At 49.2% G+C, this 20,021-nt stretch overlaps 1 protein-coding gene across 3 annotated transcripts in view; it reads right to left on the reverse strand.

Annotated features, from left to right (window-relative positions):
• The window catches only part of XYLB (xylulokinase), a 40,243-nt gene extending 25,263 nt beyond the window's left edge, over nucleotides 1-14,980 (reverse strand). For 2 of the 3 annotated variants that reach the window (XM_055414617.2, XM_055414618.2), the window contains exons 1-9: nucleotides 14,845-14,980; nucleotides 13,550-13,632; nucleotides 10,095-10,164; nucleotides 8,635-8,715; nucleotides 6,323-6,409; nucleotides 5,568-5,696; nucleotides 4,741-4,806; nucleotides 3,040-3,112; nucleotides 858-976 (exon numbers count right to left, since the gene is read on the reverse strand). In XM_055414617.2, coding sequence (XP_055270592.2) covers nucleotides 858-976; nucleotides 3,040-3,112; nucleotides 4,741-4,806; nucleotides 5,568-5,696; nucleotides 6,323-6,409; nucleotides 8,635-8,715; nucleotides 10,095-10,164; nucleotides 13,550-13,632; nucleotides 14,845-14,901 — 765 coding nt within the window. In that variant the 5' untranslated portion in view covers nucleotides 14,902-14,980. Of the gene's footprint in view, nucleotides 1-857; nucleotides 977-3,039; nucleotides 3,113-4,740; nucleotides 4,807-5,567; nucleotides 5,697-6,322; nucleotides 6,410-8,634; nucleotides 8,716-10,094; nucleotides 10,165-13,549; nucleotides 13,633-14,844 lie in introns of those variants that run through there. The other variant, XM_055414619.2, reaches the window with a different exon arrangement.
• Nucleotides 14,981-20,021: the final 5,041 nt, after the last annotated feature.

Here is a 20,021-nt window from a genome sequence, read left to right on the forward strand (position 1 = left end):
GCTTTTAGTTTCAAATGCAAAAAAAATCTCTGCCAAGATGAGTATCAAGGAGCTAACCACCTGTTTTCTTCTCGGAGTTTTACGGTTTCAAATTTTAGATTCAAGACTTTAATCCATTATGGATTAATTTTTGTATCTGGTGTAAGACAGTGGTCTGGTCTCATTCTTCTGCATGTGGCTGTCCCAAATGCTTTTCATATTAGCCCTGGGACCAAGCGCCATCTTAAGTACATTAAACGTATCACCTCATTCATTCTGCACAACAGCCTGACAGATAGAAAGGAGTAGAATTCCTACTGCTCCAGAAACAGTGGAGGTGATGAGGAAACTGAGGCATAAGGTCACAAAGGCGGTTAGCAGCAGAGCCCAATTCCACCCCAGACAGTGTGGCTCCGGGGCCCGTGCTCTCCCCAGATCATTGGCACTTCTTTTGATTTTCTCCAGACTGCCTGTCCCAAGCTTCAGTGGTGGTCCCTATCCCTTACATTTCCATCTTGTGCATTTTTTCCTAAGGAGTGCAACCACCCAGAACATATGCCTTCAATCCTTTGCCCATTCTAATTATTTTCCAGGGCGCAATTTTCTGAAGTCCACTCCCTACCCCCTCACCCCCGCCACGAGGCAGGGATCTGCAGCTGGGCGTGAGCACCTGAACGCAAGGCAGGGCTCCAGACACTTTGCTCTGACTCATGTCAACTACTTATCTTGCACTAGACAAAGCCCCATGTGTGCGTGCCCTTGTGTGAATGGATGGATGTATGTGTGTGTGGGGGGGGGGGGTGCGTGTGTGTACTATACCACTTCCCCAGCAGCAAACCAGCTTTCCGGTAAGCCTCGCCGCCGGGCAGGGGACCTACCACAACTGAGCAGGATGGCACCGGCCTGCCAAGCTTCTCCTCTAAGTGAGGTGCGCAGGCTCCAAGGCAAGCCTGTGACCAGACTTTGTCCTGAATCTGCAGCAAATTCATTCCAGAACCTAAGGAAGGAAGGATACAAGAAGGAAATAACAAATTTTTTTAAAAATGTGTCCTTTCTTCATTTTTTTCCCCAATTTCTGGGCCACACCTGTGGCATGTGGGGTCTTGGTTCCTCAGCCAAGGAGCAAACCCACGCTCCCTCTATCGGCAGTGTGGCGTCTTAATCACTGGACTGCCAGGGAAGTTCCCAGAGAAATCTTAAAAAAAAATCTTGTGCAAAAATGCACAAATCTAGCCAAGAGTGGATCATTCTCACAGCAAACGTGTACCTGGAGCTCTTCCCTGATGGAATGTAGACAACGGACCTGGGTCACTCTGCAGGGGCCTCTGGTTCTCTAAGGTCTGGCTGGGGGAGAGCAGCTCCCAGCAGCAGCATCTAGGATGGCTCTGAGTGTCCCCTGGGGTTCGAGGCTCTGAGGCAGCCCTGGCACCGATGTGGGATTTCTCAATCACATCTAACTTTTCTAGGGAAGCTCTCAGATGCCTCTAAACTTCCTCATACTCATCACTAAGATCAGCTATGTGTGTGTGAAAGTCACTCTGTCATGTCTGACTCTTTGCGACTGCAGGGACTGTAGCCTGACAGACTCCTCTGTCCATAGAATTCTCCAGGCAAGAATACTGGAGTGGGGAGCCAAATCATTCTCCAGATCTTCCTGACCCAGGGATCAAACCCAGGTTGGTCTCCTGCACTGCAGGCAGATTCTTTACCGTTTGAGCCAACAGGGAAGCCCTGGTGATCAGCTAACTCTTCCCTAAAATAATCTACTTCTCCTGAGGATGGAGAGTGGGGAGAATCCAGAACACAGGTAGACAGCTCTCTTCCTGGGGCCCAGGAAGAGGCAGACCAGCGAGCTGGGTGCTGCTGGAGCCCTGTCCCCATGTGAGATGGTTAGACAACTGGTAAATTAGTAGGTGACTTCTAAGGTGACAGTGAGGGGAACGGGTGGAGCTCAGTACTGTCCAAAGCAGCGATGGAACTTTCTCCAGCAGTGCTCAGCAGCCCGGATGAGTGTGGAGAACACTGGTGGGAACAGGCTGCTCCATGTGTAGCACTGTGCTGGCCTGAGCTCCAAGGAGCTGGGTTCCTGTGCGGGAGGAAGCTTTTCTTCTCCAGATTGTGAGCAAAGCTTGGGGACCACTCCTTAGTCACTTTACTCTCTCTCCTTGCAAACTAAACTAGTGTCTGGCACACGACAGCACTCACACACTTGAGCTGAACTCCCAGAGACTCAGAGTGTCCCAAGGGTCTCCTGAGGTCTCTCTCTCAGGCCTGGGCTCTTGCTCTGCCTCCTCGGTCCCTCCTTCCGCTCTAGCCTCAACCCAGAGCTCCTTCAGCAAGCTCCTCCCAGCTCTCCTTTCTCACTGGCATCATCTGCATTTATTTTTGTCAGGGTTTTGATTCCAGAAGCTCATTACTCTCCTGAGTTCTCCAAATGTGAACAAGAACTTCAAAATATAACTCCTGAGGGAGCCAGGCTACAAGACGGTGCCTGTTCACCCCAAGTCCTGGTGTTCATATCACGTGTGGTCCCTTCTTCTGGTGCCCGGAGGTCTGTATGCCCGGAGAGGAAGGAGAGTGATCTACGTCACTTCCAAGATCAGCGTGTAAAAGATTCTGCTGCTTCTGATTGGCCGCTGTCTCTCTCACCCTTCCCTTGGGGTGAAGTCTAGCTTCCATATGGTGTTGTTGGGGCAGTTAGGACAAGGAACTGAGACCTCCGGCCAACAGCCACGAGTGTGTCCTGGAAGTGGATCCTCCAACCCCAGTCAAGCCTTTAGGTGACCTCAATGCTGGAGGCCAGCTTGACTGCCACTTCCTCAGAGACCCAGAGCCAGGAGCGTCCAGTCAAGCCACTCCTTGATTCCTGACTTTCCAAAACTCTGTGAGGTAATAGCATTGATGGCCCTCAGCTGCAAAGCACTGGGGTCATTTGTTACCTGCCAAAGATAACTAATACCCTCCTTTCTTGGCAACAGACAGTCGGGATGGAAGACTGGATAAGGTTCGCGCTGCCGCACACCTGCTGACCAGGCCCATCCCTGGACTATGAAGACTTACCATCGCTGTAGTCAACAGGGGAGTAAGACCCAAGGAAGAGAGAAGCAGCGAAACTACTGACCAAGGAAATTCTCTGCAAGAGAGAGAGAGACAGGGAGATTTCTGACTCACTTTCATCAACAACTGACGACACACACAACAGGACAAGAGTTTTAAGTTGGGGAGAGAAGGAGAAACTTTGAGCAAGATGCCCTGGCCGTGAGAGGACGGAGGATCCCTCAGGCTCGCAGAGCATTTTGAGTGGCTGGAACGCCAAACAGTGACTCCTGAGGAAAGCCCCTCACATAAAACAGCCAGGTTCAACACTGGCAAGGGGAAAAAGGCCTTCCCTGCTGGTCTAGTGGTAAGGATTCCGGGCTTTCCCTGCTGGGGGCCTGGGTTCGATCCCTGTTCAGGGAACTAAGGATCCCACAAGCCTCGCAGTGCAGCCAAACAACAAAAACAAAACCGTATGAAGAAGCCACCCTGAGGGAAGGCAGTTTTCACCGGAATCCATATGCTGGTGAGTGTGGTGCCCTGATTTCCTTCCTCCATTTCTATGGCCTTTATTCACAGAGGAAGTAGACTTATGGCCACAGAATTCAGAACCAACCAAGACAGTTTCAGGGGCTCAGAATGAGTGGAAGTGCAAGCTGCCCACTTTGGAAGCCAGAGATCCCAGACATGAACGGGAAGAAATGATAATTGATTTCAAATGTCACCCTGAGGGTCTGTGCTTCCACATGGGAATCACAGGCGCTCGGACCAGGGGAGAGAACGCCATCACCTCCTGTTCACAATTGGGCCACCTCTGTTCTACACACAGACTCGAGAATTTTTATCATCCCCTCCACTCAAAACCTTCATTAATGGCTAACACTGCAGAATGATCTGGAACCTTGACTCACTAAATAGTAAACTGAATGTTAAGGTTAAAAAAGCAGTATGGTTTAACACAAGCTGATTGCTTTCCAATTACTTAGAGATGACTATCACTAGCCAGGCCATTGAGCTGCTCCTCAGGTGGCATTAATTTCTGGCTTTCAGCAACTGTGGCTCAAGGAATGGAACCTGGGTTCCTGGGATACAGGTTCTGGTTGAAGGGCCACAGCTAGATACACACTGGTCCAGCTTTACAAATTTCCTAAGAAAACAGAAACTCCACACCTATCAAGCGCCTGGTAGGCATCCTGCATTAACGATAGGATACTCAGCCCAAAAGTAAAAGTGTTAGTTGGTCCAACCCTATGCAGCCCCATGGACTGTAGCCCACCATTCTCCAGGCAAGAATACTAGAGTGGGTTGCCATTTCTTTCTCCAGGGGATCTTCCTGATTCAGGGATCAAACTCAGGTCTCCTGCATTGCAGGCAGATTCTTTACTGCCTGACCCACTCGGGAAGCCCAGGAAATTGAGACAGAGATGAAGGGCACTCAGACCTACTCAGGTGGTCCCCGGAAGACACCAGGTCCCCTAGTCCACTCTGACCCTGACCTCTACCCATCTGGTCAGGAGAGTCCCTGACTTTTCTTTCCTACAATTCCATTCTTTCCCTCCTCTTTGGAAAAAGCCTGACAATGAGAATAAAAGCAAATTGAATACATATCATTTTTAATGTCTGCTCATCAATGTTTTTAGTCCATGTACATGAGATGTATATTTATGCAAAATTATAGAAAGAATTCGACCCTGACTTGTAATCAAAGAGGAACGTTTAACCAACCTCTGTGTGTGAGTAGGCCTCGGGGTTCTGCTGGTAAATCTTTGCGATCTGGTTTCCTGTAAATCGCTGGAAAAAGAGTACAGGTACTTAAAAACCCGTATCCCATGGAGAATGCTCAACTCCATAAAGTACTGAAAGAGTTAGCATAGCAGGCTCTGAATAAGAGCTTAAGGTTTCTGAAATCTGGAAATGTCTGATGTCTGTTGAACACCCTTAGTAATAATCTCGCTTCTCATGTGGCAGGATGTCTGCTCTGACCAAAGGCACCCATGCAGGGGACTCATGTATTTTCCTAACCCACACCCTTCCTAACTCAGGTGGCCCAAATAGGGTCAGTCTTATCCCCGGAACCTCAACTCCAGGGAGGGTTGCATGATCCTGGCTGAGCCAGCAGCAGCTACCCTGTGGGAGGGGTGGGACTGTGGCTGAAGCCAACAGGAAAGAGGTACTCAATTTTTTGTTTTTAAATTTCCTAGGAGCTGCACCAAGTGCCTGTAAGCACTGACTCCTTTCAGCTCCAAGTTAGAGAGGCTGAGATCGAGGAGCCATTATCACCCACAGATACAGCACAGCTCTGACCTGGGAGCAGCAGCAGCAGGCCTGCCCTCACTGGACGGGCAGTGCAGAGGGTCTGGCTCAGAACCATGGGTCAGAGTGCCTGGGCCTGGCTCCACAGGGCAGCAGCCACACGGCCTCCCAGGATTCCTGCAGGCGCAGGTGACCAGTGTGTCCACCCAGACCCCCAGGGAGAAGAAGGGACCAGGGCCGGCAATCAGGTCTTCCTCCTAGACCAGCCCCTGTCCCCAGACCAAGGCGGGCGCTCCCACCTCGTAAGCCCGGGAGCCGGTGAGGCGGCTGAGAGCCTGGGCCCCGCCCACAGAAGCCTCCAGCTGGCGGCACTGGGCTGCGGTGCTGGAGTCCATCCACACCGGGCAGTTGCCGATGGAGAAACAGGCCTGGGAAGAAGGAGCACAGGCGTGAGCTCTGCCTGCTGACCCTGGGGGCCACCCTGGCACCGGCGGCCACACTACCCAGCACAGCAGGGATGAAGGGGACGTCTCTTCCCTGGACGTAACCGTGGAAAACCCGTGGGGAAGCCAGACCTTGGTCCGGCCTGGGTGGGGGCGGTCTTTCCTCAGAAAGCTCTAGGTGGAAGGTTCTGGCGAGTGTACCTGAGCAGCTTGAGAGACAGCAAGGGAGTGGAGGAGGCCCAGAGCTGTAGCCAAGCGCAGGCTGGCCCGGGTGTGTGGAGCTTGGGAGAAAGGGAGAAGCCAGAGCCTGCCTTACCAGCACCGCTGGGAGGCACTAGCTCCCTGGGGGAGTTTTCTGAGCAGGGAGCTTGCCAGAGTCGTGCTGGACTGCAAGGGACCCACGTGATGAGGGCTGTGAGCACCCAAGCCTTTGTCCCGACCACAGGGATGTGCATGGCAGACCACTCTCACAGGACTGCTGCTCAGCCACCTTCCCACACCCCTGACCATGCCCCAAAGCCCTAGGCTTCAGGACCGACAGGGCTCAGGGCCCTTCTTCCCTACCACCTCCCGTAGAAGTTTCTCAGCCTCCCACAACCCGGCCATGTCACCTGCAGCTGCTCACGCAGCGGAAGGTCCGGTGACAGGCTTGTCAGCACCTGGCCGGCCCCAGTCTTCCAGTACACGCTTCCGTGTTGCTGTCGAGGGAAAATCCAAGCCCGTATCAGCCTCCTGGAGCCCGGAAGGACCCCAGACTACACGCCAAAGAAGTGGACTCCGAGTCCACCCTGGCACTTCTAAGTCACAGAGCTCATCGCCTTTATGAGACTTGGTTTTCATTTCTATAATGTGAGGAGGAACTCTACCTGTCCACCTCAAAACATGGAGGAACAAAGAATTATTGGTCTAGATTTTGGTGCCTCTGTAACTGTCTTTAAATATATTGCTTAGAAGATTATCTGACACACACTCACTTATTCACTTACCACTGGCTGATCACCTAGATCACACCAGGATGGGACAGATGACTAGGGCAGTACTGTCCCTATTCTAAACGATACTGGAGTTTAGTCAGGGAAAAAGACACAAGTGGACAATTACAAAACTCTATTAAGGGACTTCCCTGGTGGTCCAGTGGTTAAGAATCCACCTGGCAATGCAGGGGACATGGGTTCGATCCCTGGTCAGGGAACTGAGATTCCCACATACCACGGAGCAACTAAGCCCACGGGCCACAGCTAGAGAGCCTGGGCTGCAACATAAGATCCCACGTGCTACAACGTGGATGCAGCCAAAAAACCCCTATGAAGTGCAGTGGCAGGGTGTGGAGACACAGGGGAGGAGTCCTGCCAGCTGGGGGTATACGTGTGCAGACGTGGATGTGACAGCTAGGAAAGGATCCCAGAGTTGGGTGCAGGGGTGCCCCATGAAGAGAGTAACTGCGGTTGACAGTGGCTGGCATGTGCAGGGAAGGAACCTGAGGCTGGGGTGGGGGAAGAAGGACTGGATGGGGAGGTGGCAGCCTACCCCTTGACATCTGTGCTCGGGAGGTTGGGTTCTATCTTGGGCTGGTGAGAACTCTGGATGGCCAGAGTCGAATGAATGAAACGGCTTGTGAGAGTCCTGGAGAAGGTAGGCTGGAGGCAGGGAGGTGGAACAGAGGCCCAGAGAAACATAGTGGGTACCAGGCCTGGGGCCACAGAGGTGGAGTTGGAGAAGAGGTGGCAGATTCAAGAGTCAGGTACAAATGAGCAGGATTAGGGGACCCCTTGGAATGTGGGGGTAGGAGAATGGAGGAATCAAGGGTGACACTTGGGCTGTGGCCCCAGGTAGGAGAGGGACAACTCCCTGAGAAAGGGCACCGAAGGAGGGCACCTGGGGCAAGATGGAGAAATGCTAAGTTTGAGGTGTTCCTGGGACACCTGGCCAAGTGGGCAGAGGGGACGTGTGGGAGGGAGAGGGTGTCCAGGCTGGGGGTTCAGGTGAGGGATGCAGCCAAGACCACCAGGGACTCTGTTTAGTGGAACAAGGACACAATCAATACGCTTCTGCTAGGTCAGGGGAAGAAGAGGCACCTTCAGAAGAGTTGGTGAGCGCTCTCTAATGAGGATGTGCAGACGCGCTAAACCAGCATGGGGCAGAGGGACTCAGAGGATAACACTGGACTGGAATCCTCGCTCCCCCTCCGAGCAGCTCCGTGACCCTGGACAAGTGACACTACCTCTCGGTGCCTCCGCTTCCCCACGTAAATGGCAATGATAATAAAGACGGTAGCTAAAACTTGGGGGTTTTTTGCACTGTCCTATCTATTTAACATTCACATTGACCTCATGGCAGATTACAGTATGGAGGCACAAGAAAGCTGGATAACGTGCCCCAGGTCACTGCTTGCAAATGGCAGAGCAAGGGATCAAACCTGGAGCCCCCTGTGCTAACAATCACTGCGTGATACCTCCTGGAATGACTGTGATGAAGACTAAGTCGGTGCATGTAAAATGTTCAGCACCGCACCTGGTACACACTAAGCGCTCAATGTTCTTTGTCATTACTACACTGCCATCATTATTAGCATGATTCTGACTTTATTTTTACTTCCGGAAAAGAGAAAAGCCATTGTGTGCCCTCAAACAGTCATAATAAATTCATGTCAAAAGCTTCCTCCATCCCGCCTTGGATGACCTGGATCCAGTTCCTCCTCACCCAGTGTCCTATTCTGTACAACAGTTAACTGGACGAACTGTCTCAGATCCTCTGCTTCATCCTCCAAGGTGAAACAGCTATAGGGATCTTCACTGCAACGAAACATGTGCAGTGACTCTCAAGAAGTGCACCTTCCTTTGAGGGGTGCCATCACCTCAGCACCCGCACCATTGACCAAGACAGACGCCCCTAATGTTGCGGACAGAGGCTGCGGCAAACAAACCTGGCCCGCCCCAGACAAGGCGAGGACTTGAGAGAAGTCAAAGCCCGAAGCCTTCATCTTCTCCAAGATGATATCCAAAGCCTGAGAAGAAACACAGAATTCACCGTGACTGTCCTGAACCACAGAACCAGGCTGATGCACAAGCCTGGACTTTAAGTGCCTGCCCTGTCAGTGGAGATAAAGAAGGGACTGTTGACTCGGGGTTTGGAAGCACTAGAGTACATCAATTAAATGAGGAGGCATCAACCAAATAAAAAAGTGAGCTACGCTCAAAATATTTTAAACAAATGGAATCAGAAACCAGCAATCAAATTTTGCCTCTCCAATTGGTGACTTCCAAACGTTCAGAAGGGCTTCTCAGGTGGCTCAGCGGTAAAGAATCCGCCTGTCAACGCAGGAGATGCCGGTTCAATCCCTTGAGTTGGGAAGATCCCCTGGAGGAGGAAATGGCAACCCACTCCAGTATTCCTGCCTGGGAAGTTCCATGGACAGGGGAGCCTGGTGGGCTACCGTCCACGGGGTTGCAAAGAGTCGGACAGGACTGAGCATGCACGCAAGTATTCAGGAAGAGCCGAAACCAGGTGGCTCAAATTTTTGTTTCTTTTATCTGCATTTTCAGTCCACCATATTACTGATATGACTTCACTGCAATGGAGAAGCAAAGAGCAAAGTTGAAGCTTCTATCAGAATAAGGCTCCAGAGACTTTCCTGGTGGTCCAGTGGCTAAGACTCTGAGCTCCCACTGCAGGGGGCCCTTGGTTCAATCCCAGTCAGGGAACTAGATCCCCCATGCCATGCAGCACAGCTAAGCATCCGAGAACTGGAAAACCTGTGGGCAGAGGCCATTCAGCTGCTACCTTTGTCTGACCTCTAGCTCCAGAGCCTCAGGTCCCCTGTGGTCAATGAGAGAGCCCTCAGCTCCCATCACACCTGCCTGCTCTGCCCACACCCTAGTCCTGTGGCCTCACAGGTAACCCAGATCTAGCAACAGGCATCTTCCTTCCTCACTGGTCCTGGCTTGGGATGGAGCTAAGCCTGACTGGGCAGGTCGCCAGTCACCATACTGAGGGCCCCTGCCCCTGGAGTTGAAGGGTCTGGGGAATGAGCACTAAGAGAAGAGAGTAAGGGCCATGTTTGGATCTCAGGGTACAAGGGAGGATGCAGGGCCTGAAAGTAGAATGTTTGGGAAAGGTCTGATCTGTGGCATTTGAAAGATGGCAGGACTTTCCAGTTGCTCTGGTTTCAGCACCTGGAAGCCCTCTGTGAGTCTCTTCAGCTCAGAAGTCCTGACACCAGCTACGATGGAGGCTGGCCCTGGATTGTGCAGATTCCACTTGCCCAGGAGGACCTGGTCTCAACAGGGGCTCTCATGAGCTGCCACCTTCAGGCTTCTGAGCAAATTTCCAAGTCGGCTGGTGAGATGGGCTGGGACAAGAGAGGGACAGGAATCCCTGTCTTACCTGGACCCACATCAGGACCGGAGAGGTCACTGTCAGGCCATCCTTGTGAACATGAACTCCACCCTGAGTCCTACAAGCAGAAGAGATAATGTGGGACAGACCCTCAGGTGGGGGCCCGGCAATGGCAGATCCTGGATCCCTCCCGCGAAAGAGAAGTGCCCCGCCCCTAGCCTTGTGGGGGAACTCCAGATTGAACAGGGAGATGATGGGCAAGATGGACAGAGAAGGCATGGAAATGGCCCAGTGTGGCTCAGAGGTGGCAATTCTCTGAAAGCACCAGCAAAAACAAGCCTTCTAAATATAAGGTGTTCACCCTGCAAGGTTGTCACTTGGAGAAGTAGGTATAAAGGGGTTGGGAAAGTTTGGGGTTGGATGAGAAGCCCTTCCAAGTCCACTTCCTAATTTTGGAGTGAGGAGGTCTTTTAAACGATGACTCAAAATCAAGAAGCAACAGAGAGAGACTGAGATATTCAATGACTGAAAAACAAAAACTCAAATATGGCGACAATAATCCAAGCAGAAGAGAAGAAATGATAAATTTAATGAAAATTAGAGCACGAGTCGGAGAGGGCAATGGCACCCCACTCCAGTACTCTTGCCTGGAAAATCCCATGGATGGAGAAGCCTGGTAGGCTGCAGTCCATGGGGTTGCACAGAGTTGGACACGACTGAGAGACTTCACTTTCACTTTTCACTTTCATGCATTGGAGAAGGAAATGGCAACTCACTCCAGTGTTCTTGCCTGGAGAATCCCAGGGATGGCAGAGCCTGGTGGGCTGTCGCCTATGGGGTCGCACAGAGTCAGACACGACTGAAGCGACTTAGCAGCAGCAGCAGAGCACGAGTCAATGAAAATGAAAAGAGAAAAATCAAAGAAACCAAAAGCTGATCCTATGGAAAGGTCAACTGATAAACCTCTAGTCAAGCTAATCAAGAAAAAAAAAAAGAGAGAAGACGTAAATTACCAACATCAGAAATGAGAGAAGGGTCTTCACTACTGATCTCACAGACATCAGAAGGCTGCTGCTGCTGCTGCTAAGTCACTTCAGTCGTTTCCGACTCTTTGTGACCCCATAGACGGCAGCCCACCAGGCTCCACCATCCCTGGGATTCTCCAGGCAAGAACACTGGAGTGGGTTGCCATTTCCTTCTCCAATGTGTGAAAGTGAAAAGTGAAAGTGAAGTTGCTCAGTCATATCTGACTGGTAGCGACCCCATGGACTGCAGCCTACCAGGCTCCTCCATCCATGGGATTTTCTAGGCAAGAAGGAATATTATGAACAATTCTATGGCCACAAATCTGATAGGCTAGATGAAATAGATCAATTCCTTGAAAGATACAAACTACCAAAACTCTCAGAAGGGTGGCCTGTAGTAATATAAAATATAAAAGCAAGACAGCCTCCAACCTCAGCTCAAAGGAGACATAGCAGCTGGGGAAGAAACAGATGGCAACATGAGGTGATGGGCAGTGAGACGGAGAGGCCAGAAAGGAAGGCTTCAAGGAGGAAGTGCTATCTAAAACAGACATGGAGGGACACTTCAACCAGGACCATCCAAGCCACCTCAAAATCAACAAATCCACAACTGCTATGAACTGAATTGCGTCCTTCAAAGTTCACTGTGTCCCAAGGCCCAGTACCTTACAATGTGACTGTGTTTGGAGATAGTACCTTTAAAGAGGTAATTCAGTTACAATGAAGTCATCAGGGTGGGCCCTAATCCAGTATGGTTGATGTCCTTATAAAAGATAAGGGTATAAATAACCAGGAGGTGCCAGGGGTGCACTCACATAGAAGGAGGACCATGTGAGAGGCAGCAAAGAAGGCAGCCATCTGGAAAGCCACGAGAAAGATCTCAGAGGAAACCAACCCTGCCAGCACTTTGAGTTTGGACTTCCAGAATCCAGAAGAGTAAGAACATAAATGCCTATTGTTTGGATTGCCCTGGTGGTCCAGTCATTAAGAATCCAGTGCCAAAGCAGGGGACACAGGTTCAACCCTTGGTCCAGGAAGATTCCATACGCCTCGGGGCAACTAAGCCCATGTATCCCAACTACTGAGCCTGGCCTCCAGAGCCTGTGCCCCACAAGAGAAGTTACCCCAATGAGAAGCCCACACACTGAAACTAGAGAGCAACCCCCACTCCCCACAACTAGAGAAAGCCTTCTCGCAGCCATACTCAATGCAGCCAAAATATTAATTAATTTTTTTTTAAGTCTGTTGTTTAAACCACCCAGTCTGTGGGATTTTGTTCTGGAAGCCCTATCAAACTAATACAAAAATCTAAAAATTAAAATCATGATCTTTTTCCCAGAAACCAATTCTCTTTCACAGTCTACTATCCACCCTGATGGCCAGCCAGAAGCCTCACCCTCATATCTCATAATAAATTCCGTACCAAGACCTATCAATTTTACCACCCAGCTCTCTCTCATCCAATCAATATCATTTCTCATCCGGATGATCTTTGGAAAACCTCCTCAGTGGTTTCCCAACATGTACTTTGGCCGCATCCTATGTGCTTTCCCACTGCACCCAGAGAGATCTTTTTAAAAAACAAAAACAACCATCTCACACTGTCCCCTCCCCCAATCCCTACAGCCCTACAGTGGGTGACCATAGCTTTTAGGATAAAGACAAACTCCAGGCCTATATGGCCCAACCCAGCCTCCACCTTTATGGCCCAATACACCCTTTCTACTCAGCCTTCTTCAGTTCCATGAGTGAGCAGTGCTCCTTGCCACAGGGCCTTTGCACATGTTATTCTTTCTGCCTGGAAAGCTCTCTGCCATCTATCACCTGGCTAACCCCACTCATTCAGATTTTGGCTTAAGCACTACCTCCTTAGAAACATTATCTAACCTACTCTTCCAAGTCTAGATCACATTTCTTTACAATAAGTACTTAAAGAAATGAGTTTCTTTCCGTCAATGGCCTTCTCTGAGTTTATAAAAAAAAAAAATTCTTTTTTTTTTTTTTTAATCAATCAGTCTTTGCCTGATATCAATTTTCCCCACTAAATGTGAAGAACTGGGAGAGCAACAACCATGACTCTTTTTGCTTCAGCATCAAATCCCAGCATGAAGCACAGTGCTTGGTACAAAGTAAGTCTCAACTGATACCTACTACATATATGAAGCCATGTGCAGAATTCGGAAAGAATGCAGGAGAGTGCATTCCAGGCACAAAATAAAGATGTTGAGTGATGTGTCAAGATCACCCTTCTTACAATTTGAGGAAACCAGAATAGTGTGGTTTATGAATATAAAAAGTTGGAAATTCTTGGCAGTCCAATGGTCAGGACTCCATGCTTGCACTGCAAGGAGCACAGGTTCGATCCCTGGTCAAGGAACAACCATCCCACAAGTGGCATGCAGTGGGGCCAAAAAAAACGGGTTTAGGGTGGACCCCAAAACCACCCCCCACACATACACAGGCACCCTAGGTACATACCCAAATTCTACAAGGTCTCTGTCAAAATGCACACTGTCTTCATAGAAGACACTCAGCTCTGCATCAACAGCAACAACTTTTACCTAGAAGGTAAAATATGACAAATAATGGATAGATTTTTCCTCAGCTTCTATACTGGTCCAGGGATAAGAACATCACCAGGTGAAGCCCGGCGCCCTAGAAGCAGTTCAGCCTGGAGACTCCTTGAGGCTGGGGTGCATCATAGCAATTATATGGGTAAGAGGCCTCATCTGACGACACATCCAAAGACTTAGTAAAATGAAGAATTGGAGGCTAAACAGAAACACCCTGAAACACTCAGGGAATTTCTGCCCTCCCAAACAGCCAAAGCCAAAATCCTCTAGAAGTAGATGTTCATAGATGAGCTGGTTCCTGTGCCAGGCAAGAAGGTCTGAGAAAGTCCTAGAGGAGAAGGAATGGGAGGCAGGGTCTGGAGATGTCTCTGGGGTGTCCACGCCTGCAGGGATCTAAGAGACCAGGCAAGGCCCCCGGTTTGTTCCCAAAGGCCATGATCAAGGACCAGAGATACATGTCCCAATGGAGCAGACCTCCAAGCTCAAGGGTACAATTCCTTTACTGGACAGATCGAGAAACAGGCCTAGCAAGACAACCTGACTTATCCAAGGTCCCCCCAGGAGTTTCTGGTCAGGGATTGACCACAGCCTTGCTCCCCTGACCCATCTGTGGAAAGGGATTTGTCTTTAACTGAGACCATGTCCTAAGTTAAGGAGAAGGAGCCCCTTGATATCCCAAACTGGAAAGCAAATCTGGACTCTGTTTGCCTGCGTGCCTGACTCTGGGAGCAGCACAGTCGGGCACGTTGACCTGGGAACGGTGGTGCCATCCAAGGGCTCTCACAGGCGGAACAAAGTTCAGGCGTACATCGTGCCCATTTCACTTAAAAAAAAAAAAAGCTTCAAGCGGTGATCCGGTTCCCGGTCACTGGCTCCGCCCGCGTGTCTCCCCGTCTGTCTGGCCCTCTGTTTAAAGCAGCTGAGTTCCTTCGGGTCCCTGGCAACCTGTGCTCAAGACGGCGCGCGAGCCTTTGGGGTTCCCCGGGCACTCCCCGCCGCGTGCCCGCGGATCCCTTGAAGGAGTGCGGGTGGAGGGCCCCCTTTCTGGGAGAGCCGGGGTGCAGGCCTGGCGGAGGGAAGCCCGAGGGGGAAGCGCTCGCAGCGCGGCCCAGGGTTCCGGGCGCCGGGGTCCCCGCCGGCCCGCCCGGCGTCGCGGAGGAAGCGGCCCCGGCCGGCCCGCCCCGGGGCCCGCGCCGATACCTGCTGCGTGCTGAAGTCCCAGCCCAGGCAGCAGCGGCGAGCGGCGCGCCCGGCCATGGTCGCGGGCACCCGGCGGCGCGCGGCTCCGCCAGTCCTCCCCGCCGCCGGCCGGTCGCCGCGCTCCACCGCGCAGACACGCCGGGCCGCCCCTCGCCCCGCCCGCCCGCGCTCCCCGCCGCGGGCCCGCCGCCGGGCGCTCCGGCGCCACCTGCGGGTGAGCGAGGGGGGCGCGCGCCGCAGCTGGCATCAGCCTGCCTCGCGCCCCTGGGCGACCCACCGGCCGCCCGCTCCCTCCAACCCCGCCCCGCTCGCCTCCCGTCCAAACGTGCTCCCTGCGCGGACCGGCCTCATCGCGGCCTGCCTTCCCCTGGAGGACGCCTGGCCCAGAGGACTCATCCCCAGGCCGGCTTGTTCCTACCCGCCTCTCTGAGAGCCCGGAGCCTGGGACCTCCACGTTCGTCCCTCTCAGGTACTGGAGCAGCTGTCCGCTCTCGGTGCTGAGTTAGGGGGCACAGGGAAATGGACCCAGGGACCGAATCCGCGCTGTCGGCAGTGAAAGCAAAGAATCCCGATCCCTGGACCACCAGGAAATTTCCTAGGCATTAGTTCTGAAGTACTTTAAAAACAAATCAGCACTGTTTTTACAGTTTACTCATAGTTATATGTACTTTGCCTAGAAAATCCCATGGATGGAGGAGCCTGGTAGGCTGCAGTCCGTGGGGTCGCTAAGGGTCGGACGCGACTGAGCGACTTCACTTTCACTTTTCACTTTCACACATTGGAGAAGGAAATGGCAACCCACTCCGGTGTTCTTGCCTGGAGAATCCCAGGGATGGGGGAGCCTGGTGGGCTTCCGTCTATGGGGTCACACAGAGTCGGACACGACTGAAGTGACTTAGCAGCATAGTTACATGTATTCTCTGGTTCCCAAACTGTGCACCCAGGTGCCCTGAGAAAGTGCAGGGAACCCTCAGGGGTGCAGCGGGGTATTTTTACTTTTGGAGGGAAACAGGGATATTCATCTCAACCTTTGTCAGTCTCTAAGGGCACTGGTAAGTAGTTGACTCTTGACTTCTAGGCAGTCAAACGTTCTAACACTGGATTTGCTAGATTCTTTTCTAGGATAAAGCTTCATATCTTTGCAAAACTGTGTCATAGTGATCAGCAAATCGCGGTGGTTAAGCAGTCAGGGTGATAAACATGTACTGCAGGAAAATTAGAGTGAAAAAATAAGGGCAGCGGCTTTCAGTCTGATCCTAATCTTTGAAGAGTTGTGCAGCACCCAACAGGCACACACATCCCCTTACTGAGTAACTATGCTTATTTAAGAAGGAAATGAAATTATTTTCTCTCACTACTTATGTGCACTAATTTCTTCAAAGAGCTTTTACGGTTGTTAGAACACAAGTATATATGAAGCCGTTTGGGCCTAGCTGTTGAAACTTACTAAACAGAACCATTAACCTGTTCTTTTGGCCAAGAAGCACATGACAAAACTAAGATTCTGAAGGATGCCATGAAGTGTGCAGTGTGGGAACCCCTGATCTACTTGGTTGCCTGTAACAGTTCATTAGTGTACTGACCCCACGTTTCACTGCTCAAGCTGCCCCTGAGGGACACTGGGGTGGACTCCAGTTCCCCACTAATGCAAGCAGCACAGGTTGAAATATCCTCATCCATGGTTCTATGGGCCTCTTGGAGGGAATTTTTTTTTTTGGGGGGTGGGTAATATCCAAGAGTAGGGTTTATATTATGTGTGCATAACTTGTATGATCAGAGTGCTGGATTACTTCTGAGAATTGCTATACTGGTCTACACTCCCACCTGGAATGCCCAAGGGTACCTGAACTTCTCCATCCTATATATAGCACCTGGCATTTATATCCTTTTTGATTTTGCCAGTGTAATAGGTGAGGAGTGGTTTCTCATTATTGCTTTAATTTGCATTTCTCTCATTATTGATGAATTTGAGCTTCTCTTCATATACACTCATCAGCCATTTAGGATTTCCCATTCAGTGAATCCCCTGCTTATTCCCTTTGCCCATTTTTCAAATTGGAAATTTTTGTCTTTTTTTTAAGGATTTGCAGGAGTTTCTTATATTTCAAGAGGTAAGTTCCCAATTGGTCATTTGTATTGCAAATATCTTCTCACAATATGTCATTTATCTGTTAACTGTGCATCTTGCCCTTCATGGACTGGCAAAATTTAATTTGAATGTAATAAAATCTGTCAATTTTTCTCCATATTGATTTTAAGAAGTGTTTCCCCACCTTCAAGCCACAAAGCTACTTTCTGACATTTTCTACAAAGATATGAGACTAGATTTTCTTCTCTTAGCAAGGTCTATGACCAACCTAGACATCATATTAAAAAGCAGAGATATTACTTTGCCAACAAAGGTCTGTCTAGTCAAAGCTACTGGTTTTTCCAGTAGTCATATATGGATGTGAGAGTTGGACTACAAAGAAAACTGAGCGCCAAAGAAGTGATGCTTTTGAACTGTGGTGTTGGAGAAGACTCTTGAGAGTCCCTTGGACAGCAAGGAGATCAAACCAGTCCATCCTAAAGGAGATTAGTCCTGAATATTCATTGGAAGGACTGATGCTGAAGCTGAAACTCCAATACTTTGGCCACCTGATGCGAAGAACTCATTGGAAAAGACCCTGATGCTGGGAAAGATTGAAGGCAGGAGGAGAAGGGGACGACAGAGGATGAGATGGTTGCTTGGCATCATCGACTCAATGAACCTGAGTTTGAGCAAGCTCCAGGAGCTGGTGATGGACAGGGAAGCCTGGTGTGCTGCAGTCCATGGGGTCACAAAGAGTGGACATGTGAACTGAGCAAGGTCTTTGAATCAAGTTTTCTTTCAATCTAGGTGTTTGTTAACTGAATATATTACATCTTGACACACAAGTCCGTGAAAACTAATCTATCTGAGGGTAAGCACTAGATGTAAGCTTTTCAGAAAAAGAAAAACATTTCATTTAGTAGATATAATAATGAGAACTTATTGTAAAATAGGAAAAAGGAGACAAGCATAAATTCAGTTTCTATACTCTGTTCACCAATGAAACAACCCTGAACTATCTCTTCATTCTTTAAAGTCTGCAGCCACAACATGAGTTTTTCTCAAAGTTAACCTCTTTGAGAAAAACTCTGAAGAAATATGCTTTCTGGATAAAAATGCACTGTTTTTTTAAATTCCAATATATGTTATTCTGTTTGTGTAATAATAGCAGACGAGTTGCTTTTATCCAACCTACCTAAAGCTGTGTTTATCAGTACTGATTCTACTGAAACCATTCAGGAATATATACATCCTTCTAAATAAGTAGTTTTTTTAGAGTAAAAAGTTAGGAGTATACTGGTAGCTTTATATATATAAAGCTATATATACTATATAGTTTTATATATAGTATATATATACTATATAGTTTTATATATAGTATATATATACTATATAGTTTTATATATAGTATATATATACCTATCCCTTCCACTTTTAAAACAAAGATAAAATCACTGAATCAAAAGTAATCAGAAATTGGGAAATGGAATAGCTAACTCAGGCATTTCCCTGGTGACCCAGAGGTTAGGCCTTGGCACTTTTCACTGCCATGGCCCTGGGTTGGGGAGCTAAGATCCTGCAAGCCGTATGATGTGGCAAAAAAATAAAAGTTTTTTAAAAAATCAGATAATAATAATAATAACTCAGATTCACTAATTTAGGGCTTCCCTGGTGGCTCAGATGATAAAGAATCTGTCTTCAATGTTGTATACCTGGGTTTGACCCCTGGGTTGGGGAAGATACCCTTGAGAAGGGAACAGCTACCCACTCCAGTATTCTGGCCTAGAAAATTCCATGGACAGAGGAGCCTAGCATGCTACAATCCATGAGGTCACAAAGAGTTAGACACGACTGAGTGACTTTCACATTCAATAATTTATTATATCTGTTTGAAATCTTATAGATTTCATCTTGAGATATGTCAGAAATTAAATAATTCTTTCTGTTCTGTTTCAAAGGTAGTACAAAATTTTTGTAAGATCTATGGGACACTGTTATGAGTGACGGAGAAGGCAATGGCAAGCCGCTCCAGTACTCTTGCCTAGAAAATCTTATGTACAGAGTAGCCTGGTGGGCTACAGTCCATGGGGTCGCCACTAGTCAGACACGACTGAGAGATTTCAATTTCACTTTTCACTTTCACACATTGGAGAAGGAAATGGCAACCCACTCCAGTGTTCTTGCCTGGGGAATCCCAGGGATGGCGGAGCCTGGTGGGCTGCCGTCTATGGGGTCGCACAGAGTCGGACACGACTGAAGTGACTTAGCAGCAGCAACAGCAGTTATGAGTGAAAATAAATGTTTTGAACTATAGCCCTTAGCAGGGCAAACGTCATACAGATTTGTTTATCCAAGTCTGAGGGTGAGGGGTGGGTCCTGCCTCTAGTTAAATAAGTAACTCAAGCAGCTGAGATTCAGATTTTTTTTTTAAGCTGATCTCAGCTATTAAAAAGAATGCATTTCAATCAGTTCTAATGAGGTGGATGAAACTGGAGCCTATTATACAAAGTGAAGTAAGTCAAAAGAAAAACACCAGAACAGTATATTAATAAATATATATGGAATTTAGCAAGATGGTAACTATGATCCTATATGCGAGACAGCAAAAGAGACACAGATGTAAAGAACAGACTTTTGGACTCTGTGGGAGAAGGCGAGGGTGGGGTGATTTGAGAGAATAGCATTTAAACATGTATATTATCATATGTGAAACAGATCACCAGTCCAGGTTCGATGCATGAGACAGGGTGCTCGGGGCTGGTGTACTGGGATGACCCAGAGGGCTGGGATGGGGAGGGAAGTGGGAGGGGGTTCAGGATGGGGAGCACATGTACACCCAGGGCCGATTCATGTCAATGTATGGCAAAACCACCACAATATTGTAAAGTAATTAGCCTCCAATTAAAATAAATTTAAATAAATAAATTAAATAAAGCTGATTTTGTGTTTGCATCTGGAGGAAAGTTTGATGGACTTTAATGTCCCATCAGATCCTAAAGAGCTTTGAGAAAAGCTCCTGCTGTTTCTGTGTTTGTACTCACTTCAGAAGCGAATTGGATTTAGGAAAACTAAATGTTGGTGTTCTTCTCTTGCATTTTCCTGGTTT

Source organism: Moschus berezovskii, chromosome 24 (genome assembly GCF_049115385.1).
Source record: "Moschus berezovskii isolate FMDL1 chromosome 24, NW_MosBer_1.0, whole genome shotgun sequence".
NCBI classification, from domain to species: domain Eukaryota; kingdom Metazoa; phylum Chordata; class Mammalia; order Artiodactyla; family Moschidae; genus Moschus; species Moschus berezovskii.